This window comes from Mastacembelus armatus, chromosome 7 (assembly GCF_900324485.2).
Source record: "Mastacembelus armatus chromosome 7, fMasArm1.2, whole genome shotgun sequence".
Lineage (NCBI taxonomy): Eukaryota > Metazoa > Chordata > Actinopteri > Synbranchiformes > Mastacembelidae > Mastacembelus > Mastacembelus armatus.
The window spans coordinates 18,968,068-18,986,909 of NC_046639.1; the positions used below are offsets into that span (position 1 = coordinate 18,968,068).

The 18,842-nt window shown below is 40.0% G+C and overlaps 1 protein-coding gene across 4 annotated transcripts in view; it reads left to right on the plus strand.

Annotated features, from left to right (window-relative positions):
- The window catches only part of plch2a (phospholipase C, eta 2a), a 120,485-nt gene that overhangs the window by 77,658 nt on the left and 23,985 nt on the right, over positions 1–18,842 (plus strand). For all 4 annotated transcript variants that reach the window (XM_026332129.1, XM_026332131.1, XM_026332130.1 and 1 more), the window contains 4 exons: positions 5,571–5,717; positions 9,421–9,664; positions 9,923–10,052; positions 15,571–15,741. In XM_026332129.1, coding sequence (XP_026187914.1) covers positions 5,571–5,717; positions 9,421–9,664; positions 9,923–10,052; positions 15,571–15,741 — 692 coding nt within the window. The remainder of the gene's footprint in view (positions 1–5,570; positions 5,718–9,420; positions 9,665–9,922; positions 10,053–15,570; positions 15,742–18,842) is intronic.

Consider the following 18,842-nt stretch of genomic DNA (forward strand, 5'->3'; position numbering starts at 1 on the left):
AATGCCTGTTAAATACTGGAGTGTCCATGTAGGTCAACATTAACATTATCCATCTTGACTGTTAGTGTCATAGGATTTAGAAACAGAAAAAACAGCAGTTTCAGCACAGTCTGATAGAAATATGCAAAAATATCAACATTCTTACCAGGTGATGTTTTTACTGAAGAACAATTTGCTTTAATCTCTGTGGTAATTACTCATGATCAACTGAAGCAGATACCTGCTGTCTAATGTTGTTTTTGTATCATGGGAGCAGTGAGCAACAAATGAGGCTGCTCTGACCGCTAGAAAAGATGCACAAAATGCAGCTTCCTGTCACATCAAATTTGCAAATTTAATTTGTGTGTAATTGCTAATCCTCAGCAAAATTCAGTTTCTTATTTCACTATTTACTTAAAATACTTTTCTTGTTTTATATTCTAATTCTAATGGTTTTGCTTTGTAAGCAATCCAGCTCGCACAAAACCAAACACTAGTTGTTGCCACTCTTGAGGTTTCTTGTGTGCTGGTGTTAATCAAGCTTGCAGATGTGATTTGTGCTTGTTTCCCGTCATTTGAGAAGCCAGAGCTCATCCAGTATTCCTCCACAATGGGAGACTTCTCCACATCCACACACACACACACACACACACACACACACACACACACACACACACACACACACACACTTTAAATCTGATATCGTAACCATGGCAACGAGCCCAGGCCCCCACCAGCGAAGACTGTTTTGTTTAATGTGTGTGTGCTCCACGTTTGTCTCACTTTCTGTCTCTAAAAGATGGGTGTGTGTGTGTGCCGCTGTATCTTTGTTCTCACCAAAGGTTTTTTTTAGGCAGTTTTACATTTTTTAATTTTTTACTGTCAGACTCTGCAGCGTTATTTCCACAGCCTGTCTTCTTCATAGCTTCTTGTTACAGGCTGTGTGTGAAATTACAAATCCCTTTCTCCTATAACGTGCACTATTTTTAAAGATCTAAATTCCCAGCATGTAAATGTTTTCCGCTATACGCTGGTACACCACTTTCTAACAACCCCACAATTTAATGCTCCACATTTCATAGATCAGCAATTGAGAGTCAGGGCACAAAACAATGATGGCAACTGTCTGAAATGTAAATAAATGTTGCTCATGTTGGTCTTGCCATCAGCCTTTTTTTTTTTTTTGACTTTTGCTCTGGTTTTTTTCCTGTTGTGGACACAGGGTTCCAAAACAGCATGGGGAAAACAGGGAACGCTGCTCTCCCTGGGGCGTCTCCATAGCTGATGTGTGATTAACACTTGAGAGTCTAAGTAGCGACCGGAGAATGCCACTTTCTGTGACATGTTGGACAATCATGGGCCAAACTCATGCGCTAGGCAGATTTTTCACCAGAAAAGTCTCTTCAGACCTTTTCTGAATGAGAATGAATTTTGTGTGTTGTGTGAATATTAGATGAGCTGATCGCTGTTCTGGGAATGTCATCTCATTCTGCTGTGCCAAGCCTGTGAAATGTTTCATCTGGGTCAACACAGTAAAGTTGTCTCAGTAATTCACATAAATATGGAAAAAAAAAAACACAGGTTCCAGTCAGGTGTTGTGCACCATGTAATTGCTCTTTAGAACAAACTGGATGAGTGAAATGAATTGATTAAACTGACCTTTATTATTTAGGCTTAACCAGCCTTCTATAGGCTGTGACTGACCTTTCCAATGGGCAGAAATGGGTCAGATGTATTTCTTCCACCTCTTACTGCTTCTTGTTGTATATGTTAAGTTTTGAGTGACTGTTTCATGGCTTGCACTGATGTGCGCTGTTTTAAATATTCTTTTTGTGCCATTAGAATATCATGTAGCAGTAAGTATTTGTTTAAATCAATATTTGTCTTCGCTCATGATTCATTTTGTTGGTTAGTTGCTCCTTCTATGTGAACTCTCCTCCTCGGTTAGGTACAGCTGGGAGTTCTTTTTAAGATTTAGTTGGCTTCCCAGGGTGTTTCCCCACACACAGCCAGTTCCATTGCATTAGTAGACACGCTCGCCTGTTAGCCGACTAGCAGAGGGAGGTTGAGTCCAATGTGGTCTCACTTCCTGCCTCCTCATCTCTGAGTTAATTGTGTTCAAGGCAACCAGTGTCCAGAGTGTGTTCCACACAAAAACAAGTCTCTGTGGCAGTTTGATTAGATTTAGCCTCGATGCACCGGCGAAGCCGAGCAAAAAAGGGACTCTTCTGCTCTTTTTCTTCCCAACTCTCCACTTAGACTAGACAGTTAGATTTCCCATTTCCTTTTATTGTCAGTAAAGGGAGCACATGGTGGGTTGACAGTGGGGAGCTCTGGATGCAGGCAGCGATGGCAGCAGATGTAAATGTTGGCTGTTGCAGCTCATTGTTGACAGGACAAGGAGGAAGATGAGCCAATTACATTGCTGTCAGGAGATGGTTTTCAGCAGTGCGCCGTCCTGACCTGAGTCCACATGTTCATTCCAACCAAACTTTGACAGCAGCTCATTTCATGGATTACTGCCTCCTCTCTGGCTGAAGGAGTCCAGATCCTTAGCTGTGTTATAGCCACTGGGATCAGCCGCTGAAATCAGCCAGCGCCTGCGAAAGAAACTCTTCCCTTGAAATCAATAAAAGGCTGATTCACACCCATGTTGCATTTGTTCAATGAAAGAGTCAGAGCTGTAAAGTCATTAAAGGTTAATTGGTTATGGATAATACGTTCTCTGTTCTCCTGCAGTGAATTGAAAACCAAACACAAATAGCAGGTGTAATTGGTTTGTTCAGGTGTTGTTGTGTAATGGCTCATTTGAACATTACGAATGCACTGAATGATTATAGAGTGCATATTCAATTTACTGTTGTGAACAATATTTGAAATGTGGTGCTGAATGACAGCTGTTCACCTCTCTAAAGCAGTCACCATTTAGCAAACAAAACTGCCAGACCTTTCCAGATGGAACTTGAATTTGAGAATTGAAGTTGAAAATATGAAGAGATAAACTATAATTAGTGTGAATGAAATCATATGCTTTTAAACTTCAACTCCTGTGGGAGCAGGAGAGTTACACAAGAGATGTGGTGTGACGTGAAGAGAAGACCCATGTTGAAGTAAGGACAGGTGCTGCCGGTGTTCTGAAAACAACAGGAAGTAGTTTTTGTAGTTTTTTTTGTAGTTTTTTCCACTGATTTGACTGCTTAACTTCATGATTATCAGTTGAAGCTGCAGCATTGGCTGTGACACACAGATCAAGGAGGCAATAAAGCACATCTGGTTTGTAATATTATATTATATCCATTATTATTATTATTACATTATATCTAGAACACTGATGATTTTCCCTTGTAAACTTGTGTTTTACGATGAGCTTCTATGCCCTTCGTGTGGCAAACAGCACATACTGACGATTGCCAGTGATTTGTCGCCTGGGTTTCCCTTTCCATTTCAGCTGTGTGTGCAGCTGTTAGGGTGACATGTTGGCACCTAGAATTTCAGTCCTCAGTCGAGTGTATGGATGACTGGAATGGCACCTAGAGAGGGAGAGAGAGTGCAGAGATTTATGTTCAGGATGACATGCACTCCCTATCTTACACATCTCATTCATTACATTTTATTTTCACAGTTGCAGTTGCATCTTGGAAGGAATTAGTGGACATAAAATCTTGCTGTTAAGATGCCAGCCTGTTTAGACTGAAGAATTGTGTGTTCTCTGTTTTGGGACTGTAGTGGCTGCAGCACCGATTTGTCCTTTGTGTGTGTACAAAATGATTGTAGGTGTTCTGTTCTTCCTTAACTGAGGTCAAATGTTGACCTCATATTTGGGTTTAACAGTTCAGCATCCACCTTTGGAACAGTTCATGGCCGAAAGGACTGCTGCTGGAAGCTGCACATACAGAAACCAGTAATGAGATGCGGTGGTCTTGTGCTCTTTGCTGAAATGGTCCTGAGCAGGAATTTGGCAGCAGGAACTACATTAACAGTGCCCTGGGGGTGAGTGCTCTGCATTCAGACCACATCCAGGTCAAATCGATGCAGGGTTAGAGCAATCCCTTGTTGCTGGTTTTCAGATAATATGAATGTGTGTTGCACTTGTGTCTTTGTGCGGGACAAAATGGAATCCAAGTTCATACTCAGCTTTTTGGATTGTTTCTGGAGTGTAATTGTTAATTTAAGTTTTTATCAAACAAGATTTAATAAGCCTCCTTTTAGTGTTCATATTTGTTCAGGAACACAAAGAGATCAGGGGATTTTAAGGATCCTATAGATCCCGTAAATGCTATAAATTCTTAAATCATATCTGTTTACATCAAACACATTATTAATTCATTAATGATTAATGCAAGCTCAAAACTTCCTCCACCTATCCCTATTTTCTTGATACATTCAATGTAATGCACATTTGCACAGCAACTATTATTATTTCCTCTCACATCCATGCTTTTGTTGTAGATTAGCTGTCATCAATAGTTAATGCACATGTCTCATATTAAAATGATGCTGTGATGTTCCACCACTAATCCTTTCCTGGAGGGATGTTAATGTGAAAGATGATGTTGTGATGATGGATTAGTGCTGTGGAAATGGACATGATGCTGAATTTACCGTGTTAGCAGTACCTCTACCTTCATCAACCCTTTTTTAAATTTTTTTTTTTACGTGGGTTTCACCAATAAAACAGCCTTTAGATGTATTTGTCGGGTTAACTCATCACACTTCACTTGAACGCAAGAATTTATATGTATTCATTTCCCAGCAAGAAACATTTGTCTGCGATTTTCCAAAATGCCTTGAATGCAGCATTACTCACACAGCAGGCTTTTTGAATGTCATGTTTGTCAGTGACCTGCCAAACCCTATTTAGAAACATTTGCCTGCTGATGTGGCCTAATTCCCTGCATGCAGTGGGGTGTTTGATGGGATGTGACAGGGTGTGTTAATAGTTGATAATTGATAGTATGGCTGTGCAAGCTTTAGCCACAGCTCAGGGGCATGTGGTTGTCCACACCAGCCAGAAAGGGCCTGATTATTTCACCAGGAGCTTCCTGTGGAAGAATTGTCAAATTCACCACTGAAATAATGGCAAGGTCACCCAGAGGCTGATTTGGATTTTCACTGTCACCGGCCAGTGTTGTAGCACATCTTGTTAAATTCAGTCTTTTTCTCTGGATCTTGTTTTATTCCTAGAGGGTTTGGGGAACTTCGGTTAAGTTGGCGACACAGTATGAATCCTCACATCTAAAAAAGAGCTACTGGTTTTATTGATTTCGCCTGTTATTCTGTCATAGTACAGAGCGAAGTTGAGATCTTGTTAAAGGGTGTTTTGTGGAGAAATTGCCCCTCGCTGTCATCTATCTTCCCTTGCTATCTCTTCCTCCCATGAGACAAGACGAATACTGTTGACAGTAACACGCATATCCACTGTTTGCTTTGCAGTGCTGTGTCTTTGTGAGAGTGTATAAGTAAATAATTGTGATTTGTAGAGATTCCGCACACATGCACACACACACACAAACACACACATTTGTCTGCACACTGCAGCAGTTTCCCTTTTGACAACATTCCAACCATGTTTTTGTTTCTTCTGTCTCTAGTGGAGAAATGTATGAGCTCCATGCAGATGGGGACCCAGATGGTGAAGCTCCGCGGTGGCTCCAAGGGCCTGGTGCGGTTCTTCTATCTGGACGAGCACAAGTCCTGCATCCGCTGGAGGCCTTCACGCAAGAATGAAAAGGCGAAGAGTGAGTCTCATCTTCCTTTCCTACAGTTACAAGGGAGCAGCATTTGAGATCTGTAATTCAGTGCATTTGAAGCTCAGATATAGTGAAACCTATTTGTGTCCTATTTTATGTGACATGCGTTTATTAGATGTTCCCCAGCCTCCTCTAAGCATATTTTCATTCTGAATCTCCATATGTCATCATTCCAAGAGGCTCAACCCAATGAGGCATTGTCAGAAAAACATCCACAGCTGGTTTTGTAAATAGTGAGTGAATGTGCCAGCTACTGTTATTCAGACCCGTGCCTTTCAGTTCAGTAGCAAAGTAGTAGTAAGAGAGTTCAGATCCAAAACCAACCAGTTTTAATGTTCATATAACAATCGGTGGCCACATTTTTAAAATGTCAGAAAATAATGGAAAATCAATTAATCATGTGCAGACTCTCAGCCCTTATTAAAGGTGTTTACAGTTGCATTAGCTGACAAAAACAGAATACAACAAGAATATCTAAGTGGCCAAAGTAACTTTTACATTAATGTGTAATTATGTAGTTTTTGCATGTTTGCTTGTTCTCATAGTTGGGATATGGCATGTCCCTATTCGACTCACCCTTAATCAGGTTGCCTCAAAATGTAACTGGTTCCACAGAAATTTGGGACATGAAGGAAAATTCACTTTGCTGGTGTCCTGTAATCATCAATTACTAAAGAAAAGTAAGCAAAACGAATTTAGAGCATCCTGTTTTGTACATTTGTACTACTGTAGGATTCACCTATATTCTACCCGGTTCCTGGAAAAACAAAACCGTTGCATTGCTTCAGGAGAAAAGATGGGCTGAGGGCCGCCTCAGCAGCAGCTCCCAGGATGGCTGAGCATCTCATGGGAGCTCAGGGCTCAGTTTCCTGTTGCTCTCCCTCCTCTTTAGCCCTGGATTTAATAAGCTTCTTAAGTCGACTTAATTATTCATCAGCTTTAATCTGCCCAAACAGTGTCTTTCACACATATGCCACTAAATGAAACTGACACACACACACACACACACAGTTTATTGGCAGATCAGAACAATTACATGTAGATCTTTGTTATGAGTTGGGGCAGACCTTCATTTAAAGACTAAATCATGTATTTTCTTCCTGAATCTAAAACCTTTTATGGTTGGGTGAGTAAAACAAATTACCTCTGAGAAACACCATCACTTTCTGGATAAGTTATTTTCATAGGAGCCGTCCTCATTCAGCATGACTTATTTCTCTTAATCAACCTTCCACACACACTGACACTGAACATACCAGATGACATTTCTAACCATTCAAACACCTTTTCTTTGCTCTGCACATGTGGGTAATTGGTCAATATTGCTGGAGTCATACATCCTGTTTGATAAATACACGATCCCAGCTTTTAGTCCAACTCCAAACAGAATTCACCTCGTCCTGCCTGTGTCCCTGCATCCCGCATTTGATGCTTCAAAAGGTCTCATTCACTGGAGCAGGACACAGCACCTCACACAGCATATTGTCTGGCACACTTTGTGGTGTTCAATGCCACTGGCTTCTGGAGGCGGATCACAGAGCACCCAGTGGGAGAGACTGCCAGACAGGAAACACTACAGGCTATTGAATACATGCGGGTAGATTGACTTTTCTATCCCCCCAAAATAACCCACAACCCAAACAGAAATGTACACTTTTACCGATAACACCACCCACCAGAAACATAAAAATACAGGCATTTTGTCAGCTATTTGGAGTTTTAGTCTCAGTCCTGAAATCCAGTCCAGTCATTTTAGGTCATATTTAGTCATTTTACAGTGCATTACAGTCACTCGCAGAGGACACACTCTTGCTTTTCAAACATGGCAAAATTTCAAGTTTATACCATACATGGGTTTTATGGTCAAATACCAGCAAGAGTAACAACATTCCCTTGGCCTCAGCAGTAGTTTGTGTGCAGACAGTGTAATTAACGAAAGTTAGCATGCTAACACACAAAACTAAGATGGTTAATGTGAGACACTATACATCATATACATTATAACATCACCATGTTATCTTCTGTGATTGTGAGCATGTTGATTTTAGCTTTTAGCTCAAAGAAACTGTATCTACAGCCTCATAGATCCACTAACAAATCTGTCAGCCATCTTTCTAATTTTTATAAAATGTTTTTCCTAACAATATTTACAATATTTTTGAGACAGTGCAAAATTTTCACTAGTGTTTGTATAAAGGTGCCTACTGAGGACAATTCATGTGTCAAAGTATTTGTCCTGAAGGCCCGTGTTGTGGCACGTTTATTAGAGTGTGCTATTTCAAGTGGAAGTGTTGACCCTGATGGGTCGCTACAGCAGAGCTCACTAACAGGAATCATTCTCCATGGACTGACCACGTGAAAACATCATGCCTCCATATCTGCAGCTCATCTGATATTCCAGACTGTACTAGTGATGGGTACTTTTATTTACCAGACTCCTGATGTGTAGTCCTGCATAATTTATAAAAGTGCAGCCATCAGGCACATGTACTTTTACTGGCTACAGGGTTTGCAGAGAAGCCACCCTGGAACATAGCAGAAGGTTGTTCATGTTTCTTTGACATGCAGTAGTAAATATATAGTAAATGTCATGAAACCACAGGGTGTGTGTCTGTTTATGCGTGTGTCTCTGTGTTTGCTGTGTGTGTGGCATGTAGTCATAAGGCTGCATCAATGCTTTATGAATGGGTATGTTAATGTTTCATCCATGTAGGATGTTGGTAGACAGAGATGCAAAAAGAGAAAGGTTTGAGTTATGGGCGTCTCCTCTGGATACAGTCGGATACTGGACAGTATCCAAAACAGGGCGCAGGTTGAACAAGAAACAGAAGTACTTATCATCTGCTCAGTGTCATGAGGAAAACTAATGGATGAATTGAGCATTGTCTTCCAGTAAAATGTCATTACCATCTCATGAATGTTTCTTAATAAACAAAGCTCTCTGGGCACTGCTCATTGAGGTTTTTTTCACTTCACTCCTCTATATCTTGAAGTCCAAAACCAGATGCAAGAATTTCCATGTTAACTGATCTAGAATCAACTCTAGAATAAATTAACCTTTTGCCAGAAGTGGAAATTTTCAAAACCACTAGAAAGCCAAAGAGAACAGAAGCTTAAATGTAATTTGCTCTCATGTTTTTAAGGGGTTTAATTATCTTTTAGCTTTTGACAGTCAAAATTTGAAAACTGGTGGCCAATTAATCCATCGAAGAATAACTGTTGAGAAAGTTCACATTAGTAAAACTACTATTTAAAAGTACTCCATTTCATCTAGAAGTCTTGCATTCAGTTGTATTTATTTAGAAAGTGCAAACAATTTAGCAGCCAAAATAAGAGTATTAAAGTGTAAGTGTTCATTGGTTGGCAGAATTGGCCCATAGAGGCCTATAATCATATTATTGTTAACGAAGCACAAGTCTTTTATTGGTGTAGCTGGTCTGTGCCAGCTAATTAAATTACCTTATACTGCTGGGCAGTGAAATCAATAAGAGTTATATTATATTTCATAACTTAGCTAAATGATTTGTATGTCAAGTCTGTCAATGTAGAGCAGGAAAAGGTGCAATATTCCATCTAAAATATACTACAGTAAGTATTTGAGTAATATAACTGTGAACACATTCAGTTAAACTATTTATTCAAGTAAAAGTTAATGTACTTTGTTTCACTGACTTCACATTTGCTCCGACAGTCTCCATCGACTCCATCCGGGAGGTGTGTGAGGGGAAGCAGTCTGAGATCTTCCAGCGCTACTCGGAGGGCAGCTTTGACCCCAACTGCTGCTTCAGCCTGTACTATGGAGAGCACATGGAGTCCCTGGACCTGGTGTCAGGCACTGGAGAGGAGGCGCGAACGTGGATCACAGGCCTGAAATATCTGATGGCAGGAATCAGTGACGAGGACAGTCTGGCCAAGAGACAGCGCACCCGTGACCAATATCCTTCCCTCTTATGGTTGTTCAGAATTGTCCTAGTCTACTAAACTAGTTAGTTACCTACTTTTAAAGTATAACTGCATGTATTACTTAATTCGAATAGTTTATATGAGAATTTGGCAATTCTTTAACCAATTTGTTTAAAGCCTGACAGGCTGAATTTGCACATTACACTGATATTACGTGTGTTGACAGCAACAGTCCAGAGTAAATGTCCTGAATTTTAATGGTGACTTTCCGTAACCCACCGTGTCATCACATGGCTGAAGCAGACCTTCACTGAAGCTGATAAGAACGGCGACGGCAGCTTAAGCATCAGCGAAGTCCTACAGCTCCTGCACAAACTCAATGTCAACCTGCCCCGACAGAAGGTCAAACAGATGTTTAAGGTACAAGAAGGAGCTTTTTTTTATTTGTTTTTTTTTTTTTTTTTTTTAAGCCAAGTGGTTTCCTGCTGAGAAGTATTTTGTTCATTACGGGAAATAGAGGGAAAAAAGTTCATTTGTTTTTGAGATAAATGTACAGATTCTCTTACAATCATACCAGCGACAATGAAAAGCGCAATACTTATCACCCATTGGTTGAGATCGAGTGGTCGAGACCATGAGATGATGTTCATCAAATGATATGATGGAGCGATGGCTAAAGGATCAGAATCGCTTAAAATGATACTAATTGAAGAAAAAAATACAAACTGAAAGAAGAAATCAAAATTAAAAAAATATTAAAACTTTAGATAGATAAAGACTCAATGTATTGTACAGTCCTAGTTTTGTGTTTAATGTGTGTGTGTGTGTGCGTGTGTGTGCGTGTGTGTGTGTGTGTGTGTGTGTGTGTGTGTGTGTGGTTGTTGAGGAGAGTGATAGCAGGTGTTGAAACACTCCAGAGGGTGTTGGAGAAGACCACTGTTTTTAGTCTGGACACAGAATAGAAAAATCTTAGTGTGGACCTAATATTGGTCATGTCAAAGCTGAAGCTCATAAATGTTTAAATCAGTCACTTTGGTCAGTCAGATCTCTAACAGCAACATAGCAATATTTGGTATGTAAGACTGTTATGAATTCTAATCCTCTTAATAAGCATGCCTTTTATTTCACAGATGTGAAGGCTGTCTTGCAACTTAACTGTGACCAGTGCACAGTGGAGTCCGGCTCATTAAGGCCGCAAATGGGCTCCTCAGGTCACTTGAGATTGTAGCATGTATGTACTTCTGGCAGATTATGAATGAAAGCCACTTTGACTGCAAGTGCTGCAGATGTTGGCTAACACACAGCAGAGGGATTAGCATGCCGCAGCTATGCGTGTTCTACTGAGTAGTTAGTAGTTAGCCGGCTCGCTGTCGCTAAGTCCAGCGGCCTGTAGATGGTCGCCCATATGGTGCTGCTGAAGCACAGATGGCCACTGGTGTAATGCAGGGTAAACACACCAGGGACCAATCTGGCCCTGTGTGTGTGTTGTGTGTGTGTGTGTCTGAGGACATCAGTGAAGATGAATGCTGACAATCTCTTAGCTAGCTTCTTGGCTTAACCTACTTACAGGAAGAGAAAAACCTGACCTCTTTCCCCCTTTGAAGATGTTAACTGAAGAGTCTGCATCAGTACTGTGGAAAATCACATTTCAGATTTCATATTGCAGCCTATGCATATTAATGAGGATAAATTACTAGACTGCCTTAATCCTGTGAAATGCATAGTTTATACTCTCTTACTTAAAAACGTTTCTAATTTGTTGTTCAACATACTGTATGTGTGTGTAGTACAAGATGATTGATTATATGTCCAGAAGTTAATCAGTCAGTTAATAACCGGCCACACACACACACACACACACACACACAAGGTCTGAGTGAAGGTTTTCCACACAAGACGAAAAATAACGAGCTTGGCAAAAGATGAGCATCTTTGATTAAAAAAACACAGACAAAAAGATAGTTTATTAATCTCAATAGGAAATTGCAGTGTCACAGCGGCCAAGTCACACAAATCACAAAAGCAAATGAGGTACATAAAAAAAAATTGAATGCGATAATAAAAATCTGATTGAGAGCTGGACTGATTTCATCCGCTTTTCTGGGTTTTAGTGACGACTAGAGTAGCTGGACTTTCTGAAAGTATTTTTAAAGTAGTTGTGCCAATTGTATATAAACGCAAGTATTTTTTAGATGCTGATATTCTTAATCTGATAGTAAGGTGATTTTTGTCCCTGACTACACCAAAGTTTCTGGCTTGGTTTAGGCTTTCTGTTGTTGTTGTTGTTCTTTTCTCTCTCCTCTATACACTCACCCCAACCGGGTCGAGGCAGATGGCCGGCCCAACTGAGCCCGGTTCTTCTGGGGGTTTCATGTGCTGCTGACAAGAGATTTGTTTTTATTTACTGTTTTTTTTTTTTTTTTTTTTAACCTCACTGGACATTATTTCCACTTTGAGACAATCAATGTATTTTCCATAACTAACCTTAAGCACTTCATCTTTTGCTATGTAAAACTGACCAATTATGAAAATGCAGCCATAAAAGTTTAGCTCTTTTGATTGTGCTAGTGTCTTGGGTGTAATTCAGTCCAATTAACTGTGGCTGTTTTTATCCTCAATATATCTTGGGGACAGTTAGAGGATTTTGTAATCTGTCCCATGTGTGGACCAGGAAGCCTTATCTCTCATTTGTTCAATTATTGATACAGACTCACAGTAACACAGGGGAACAGAAGCAAAGTGTAAAACCAGCTGTTAGAAAGTAACCTTTAACCTTTCTATATTTTAAACACTTTGTCTGCTCACTAGATAATAGATTACAGTCCAATCTGAATTTCCACTGAAAAATGTCCCCTGTTGGCACCGTCCAGTGTGTAATTCAGTAAAGCTAAAAATACCTTGCTCGTCCACCTACGTAAAGTCCTTGTCTATATTTTCCACATGAAGACTGGTTCATTTAGAGCTTAATTTCCTCTGATTTTCACTGACTCTCTGGGCAATTGGAGAGAAACACCTCCAGGCATTTACCTTTATTGGAAAGCCAAGTAGACACATATCAGGTTGTTCAAGCCCATTGCATGTGATTTGCTTTAAGGGGAACTAGAAAATAAGACAGAGCTGTTTGATGTTGTTTTAGAACTATGAAGTAAATCAGCTAATATATTGATTCAAGACGTAAGAGTAGTAAAACGGAAACAAAAGAAAAATGTCGCTCTGGTTGTTTTTTTTTTTTTTGTTTTTTTTTAATGCTGATAATTCTGATTTAATTTGTCCAACAATTTTAATATCTGTGAAAAATTTCTGGCCTGATTTCTAAGTACAATTGTATTTGCCAACAACCATAAGATACACTAGCAGATTCCAAAAAACTTGCAAGTGGACCTTGAATTAAGATTTTGTCATACACACTGATCCAAAGGTCAGAAATGAACTAAACTAGATTCAGAGTCTGAAGCCATGCTAACAGCTCTGTATGGCTGGATTTGCATACAGTGGTGTTTAAACTGCATAATAATGCTACCATGCTTCCAGTGGCAGTGCTAACACGCTGATACTTAGCAGGTATGTTTGATGTGCTGGGCACAAAGTGAAACTAACCTGATGTTTGCCTCTGTTACAGTACATTTTTAGCATTCTGAGTTTTTATGAGGTGTTGTGATGTGTTATTGGTGCGCAAGTCACATGCAGCTGCAGATGTGGTAGGTGGAGGTATTACTAGAGCTGCTTCTTACAACAGAAACTGCTCGGTGGTGTATTACAGTGGGGACCTGCTGATGCTCATGTGGAAGGAAAGATTTATAGGAAGAGGAAACTGCGTTTCTAACTGATGAATTACTTTGTATTAGCCGTCGAGCTAAAACACAGAGCACAAGCTGCTAACAACTTAAGTGCCTGGGTCCATACATAATGAATGTGGAGGAATCGGGCCAGACGGATGTTTCTTTCTGTCCAATGCAATGTTCTCCGCTGCTGTGTTATCCTCCTGGGGCTGGGATATGTCCTGAATAAGTGGATTGAATCTGAATTGAATTCCTTCACCTCAAAGAATGAATAATGGTGCAGCTTAACTGGTGACATATTTCAGAAGTTCTTACCTTATTGGTGATGGTCATCACTGATTCATGTGGGTACGAAATATTACAGTAAAATGAATGTACAACTGGAGCCTTGCCACAACGGAGCACAGTTCCCTGTGTGGTACCCTGTGCCATATGAGTAATACTGTGTATTCATCTGTGCTTGTCACTCATGTGTCACTCAATCACAACTTAAGCAGGAACTAAGTGACATGTACGTCTGGTGATGTGAAGTGTTTGTCATTTTGATGCCTGTGTCAGGCAGAGAACATGGTGCAGAGTGTGTCCTTTAGTTTGGGTTCAGTAGACTGAGCTGACAATATTTTTACCACCAATACTGATGGTTATTTGGGAGGTCTAATGGCCTAAGTATAGATTATGTGTGCTGGACAGTACATTGTCTTCTTACTATTGATTTACTCATTCTGCTAAAGCCTAATTCTTACACTAGCATATTGATATTTGCACTGTGGGCAAATGTGCAGCAGGCTGACCAGAAAGCCCTTTAGAAGTCAGTATAAAACTGTACACTTCTGGATTCCAGTCTCCAGATGCACTCATCCAATCCAATGAATCAGTATTGATCCCGCTGCTCACCTAATTGAGTTAATGTACAGTATCGGCCAGATGTCACCAATCCACAGCCAATATACCTCATTGATCCATGTCTTCATAAATTTGGTTTCTCCACTTTCATTCGCGTCATTCAGTCATGGGAGATCACCAAGTCAGTTTCAAGTGCCACAGCAGTCCCTGCTACAAACATTTTATTCTTTATCTGACAAGGAAACCTGTAGGATTTCATGTTTATAGCCCGGCCTCTCCATTTAAAGCTATTATAACGAAATTCTTCAGCTGTGTGAACGGGGGGGCTAGCTGTTTAAGCAGGGGACCCAGTGCAACACTTCATTTGTGAGAGAACTCTGGGATATTTCTTCCTCCCAAAAGCATTTTGGAACAAAATGAAATTGCAATCCCGACATTTTTTTTATTTTATATGAAGTTTTTCATTAAGGTGTTCCCACAACTACACTGAAGATATTTTTATAGACATACAATACAAAAAAAAAAAAAAAAGTCAGTAGTATTATTTTTACTTGCTCTGAAAGGAGAATCACTTTAGATTTATATGTTGCTCTCTCATCCACTGTTTCAAGCTCAGTGTTAATAAAATACTGAGCAGCTCAGAGGCCAAGCTCCAGCTAGCACGGACGTCATCACGCTGCAGTGAGTGGCTGCCTCCAGTGCTACTTGGCATATGGAGCTGGTCACAGACTGCCTGATTTTACTGAGGCAAGGATTACACGGGTCATGGTGTGACCCACTGCCGTGCTCTTGTTAACCTCGTTCTTTCACACAACCACAGCTTCAGCCTTTTATACGCTGATTCAGTGGCTTCACAGTGAAAACATTTTCACTCGTTCTATTGAGACAGACTTTATAAAACAAACGTTGTGAAATAACTTAAAAATAAACATCCCTAAATATATTTTTAATGCTGAAAAGAAAAGAAGAATTAAAAATAAATTTACAGACTAATGTCTTTTCCTGCATTCTTCCTGCTAGAATCAAGCTGCACCCTATGTCGTCTAAAACTGCTGTAAAAGTATTTCAGATTTTCTTCGACTGAGGCAAAAATGTAAAAAAAACTCACAGGAAGTTCTGCTCATAAAGAGTAGCAGAGAAAATTAACATTGCATTGCATTTTAAAGAGTATACAGAATGTAATTTCATTTTTCTAGTCTAGTAAACACACAGTCCACTCTAAAGGATGCAATTTCTTGGTTAAAAAAAATTTAGGTTGGGGGCCATGTTGGGAAAAACAATCCAAACTAAATGTGTCTCTCATACCTGGTGTGTAGGAGGCAGACACTGATGACAACCAGGGGACGCTGGACTTCGAGGAGTTCTGCTCCTTCTACAAGATGATGTCGACACGCAGAGATCTGTACCTCCTCATGCTCACCTACAGCAACCACAAAGACCACCTGGACACGGACGACCTGGCCCGCTTCCTGGAGACCGAGCAGAAGGTAAACACACTGCGTTTTCGACACTGAATATTTATTCCACTGAAATAGCACTGCATTCGTCTAACATTGTGAGACAGTGAGCTGTGATGTGTAAAATTGGTGGTGTTGGGCCTACCATTAGTCTCTGATGCCACTTTGAGCTGTGAAATTTAATTACTGGAACTTCTGTTTTTTTTTTTTTTTTTTTTTGGTCACATCTCAGTCACCTCAAACAGAAACACTAAGTGAACTAAGTGTCTTTAGTATTTACTAACAGCACTTGAGCTGGATTTGGAAAGATTCAACACATTATTCGTGTTAACTCACATTGAAGAAGACCAAATAAAGGAAACAACGAGGAGAGATGCCAGGTTGAAAAGCAACTAATTCTACTGAATAAAGCTGTAAACTGTAACACCCCACCCCCCACCCTCACCATCATCTAATATCTGCATTCTGCATGTTAAGGACAGCAACAAGTCAATGACAGTAACAGTAGTTCTGCAGTACCACAATTTTACAACCAATAAATTGTTTATTTGGATCAGCAGCCTCATGGGGCACTAAAAATCGATAGTTGCCGGTCTGGAACTGTTCCAGTCAGTAAGTAGAGCAATGAGAAGCAGCTCTGGCGGGGTCGGCCAAATACACACAAGTTCGACCTGTGTTTAGCGTTTGTCATCAGATAGGTGCTAACATCTGCAGCTGGGATCAGATCACCAACACTGCCTTATTCACTGTGCTGTTCAGTTTTTGTCTTAAGATATTTGCTTTCAAGGACATTAGCTTCTCAACACAGGAAATGCATTGAATTTGTGATGCACATTTTACACTGTATCCCAGTCTTTTTGTATCCATTTTCAGCAGGAATAAAATAGAAGAAATAATAGGGTCCATATCTGTAAGTTCTACTTTCTATTGGTAAAGCCTTTTCGAAATCACTCCAGTGTGCTTAGTGTGAATGAGAAGAATGTCGACATAGAGTCTGGGAATGTTTAGTTCAGCTTAAAACAGTAAGGCTGGAAGCAGAGAGAGCAGCTAGGCTAAAGTTCACAAATTCACCCATTAACACCTCTGAGACTCACTGATTAACATGTTCTATCTTATTTATTTAATTCACACACAAGCAAAACATTAGACCAACTATTTTCTTGAACACTGATTGTGTGCAGTTTTCTGAGGTATTGTCATAGAGAGGTTGTCAGGTATGACGCCACACTGCTATTTTTCATGTCATATTGTGCGCACATTAAACAAAGGAGATATGTGTTAATCAGTCTTAGAGGTGATGGGAGCTGTTTGGTGTATAAACAAATATTAAGATCTAATATAGGATTAAGGCTCCTTCCATTTGGCTTCTGCAAGGTGGGAGGTCAAAAGCTTAAGTGAGTAGTCATTGGGCCCCTGAAGTGGTGCTTTACATAGCAAAATGCAGACAGCGAGAGCCCTACAGGGATATTAGCATTAGAGCCATCATAGCACTTCAGAAGCAATTATAAAAGGTTTTTGGATGAAGTGCAGCTCCTCACTAATGAGACCATCGCCTGAAAAAGAAATATTAGCTAATGAGCGTAACAGTTCGTTTTTCTTTAAACACCCAGTGTGTGCTTCTTCTGCTAATTTGCACTCTGGCAGGCGATTTAAATGTGTGGAAACAGTGATTTCTTTTTTTTTTTTAAAAGCAGAAGGCTCTGTTTGGATAGCTAGATGTCAGCTCCACTCAGCTGTACTTTTCTCCAGACACTCTCAGCGTTTAGTTCTGGAGCTGTGAATAAGATGGCTTTCCGCCTGTTACTGGAGAGCAGTGGAAGCAGTTTTGTGAAGTGATTTGTGTGAAATGATGCCCAAAAGCTGCAGTTCTCTCTGCTGGTATCGTTAACTACACATGTTGTTGGTATCTGCTTATTTTTGCCTCTTATAAGAAATAAGATGTGTGAAAATCCAGTTATGTTCTAACTGTGGGTCCTATTTTATTATATATATATATATATATATATATATATATATATATATATATATATATATATATATATATATGAAGTGATGTTATATATCTATAACAACAAACAGTATCTGTTCCAACAGTCTAAACTACAGTTTGTTCCCACAGGGGAAGATTTGGTTTCTGAAGTGAGCACAGGATTTTAAAATTTGTCCATAGGCTTTTGAGAACTACAATTGTCAGTAAACATTGTACTCTGCTATATGAATAAAAAAATATTTTATTGTTACTAATAAGCACACCACAACAAACGTCAAACTTTATTGACATGAAACCTAATCAAATATCTTGAATGAAATAAAACGTTGTACAAACATTCATGGTCCTCAGAGGTTGAATCTCCTGACTCATGTAGGGCAGGTTTATGTTTCAAAAAAAAAAAAAAATTAGAAATAGCCAGCGACTGGAGAAAAGGATGAAAATTCCTAATAGACCCAGGATGCATTGCGCCTGGTGCATCCCAGTGTTACATCCATCAAAGTTTAACAACTTCCTCTTGACAAGAGACATTGGATTTTTCTTATTCCTTAAATTTGAATGATAGGCAAAAAAAAATCATTTAAATTGCAAAGAAAAAAGTTCAGTATTGTGTTTCCGTTCCTTTTCCTATTAGTATGAAGTTAGCAGGGCTTGCAGGGCACTGCTGACAGCAGCCTCTGAGCTCACTGCTGTTCAACAAGCGTTTTGGAGCCAGTCCACAGCATCACTGGTTATGGGCGAAGCTCTGCTGAGTATGGCTGGATTCCCTCTCCACACAGCATTCTGCTTTATGGATTATGATGAAATGGGAAGCAAATCTGCCCTATTGAAACAACTTCAGACACCAACCCTGCTTAGTACTTTACAAGTGAGAAGGAAAAATGTTCTGTAGCGTGGGAAGGACCCACCAGGTCACAGTAGCTAAAGCCTCAACAAAGTCAGTGTCACAAACACACTGGCACACAGTGAGAGACTCCTGGCTGAGACCTGGTACTGCCCCCTCTAATTTTAAATGATTACCAGGGATGGGAATCTGATTGACTAGTCAGGCAGCTTTAAAGGGCAGCTACCAGGCAAACAGATGGATTCAGCAGCTGCACTGAGAATACAACTGCTATGTACGGAGCGCTCTAAACTGCTT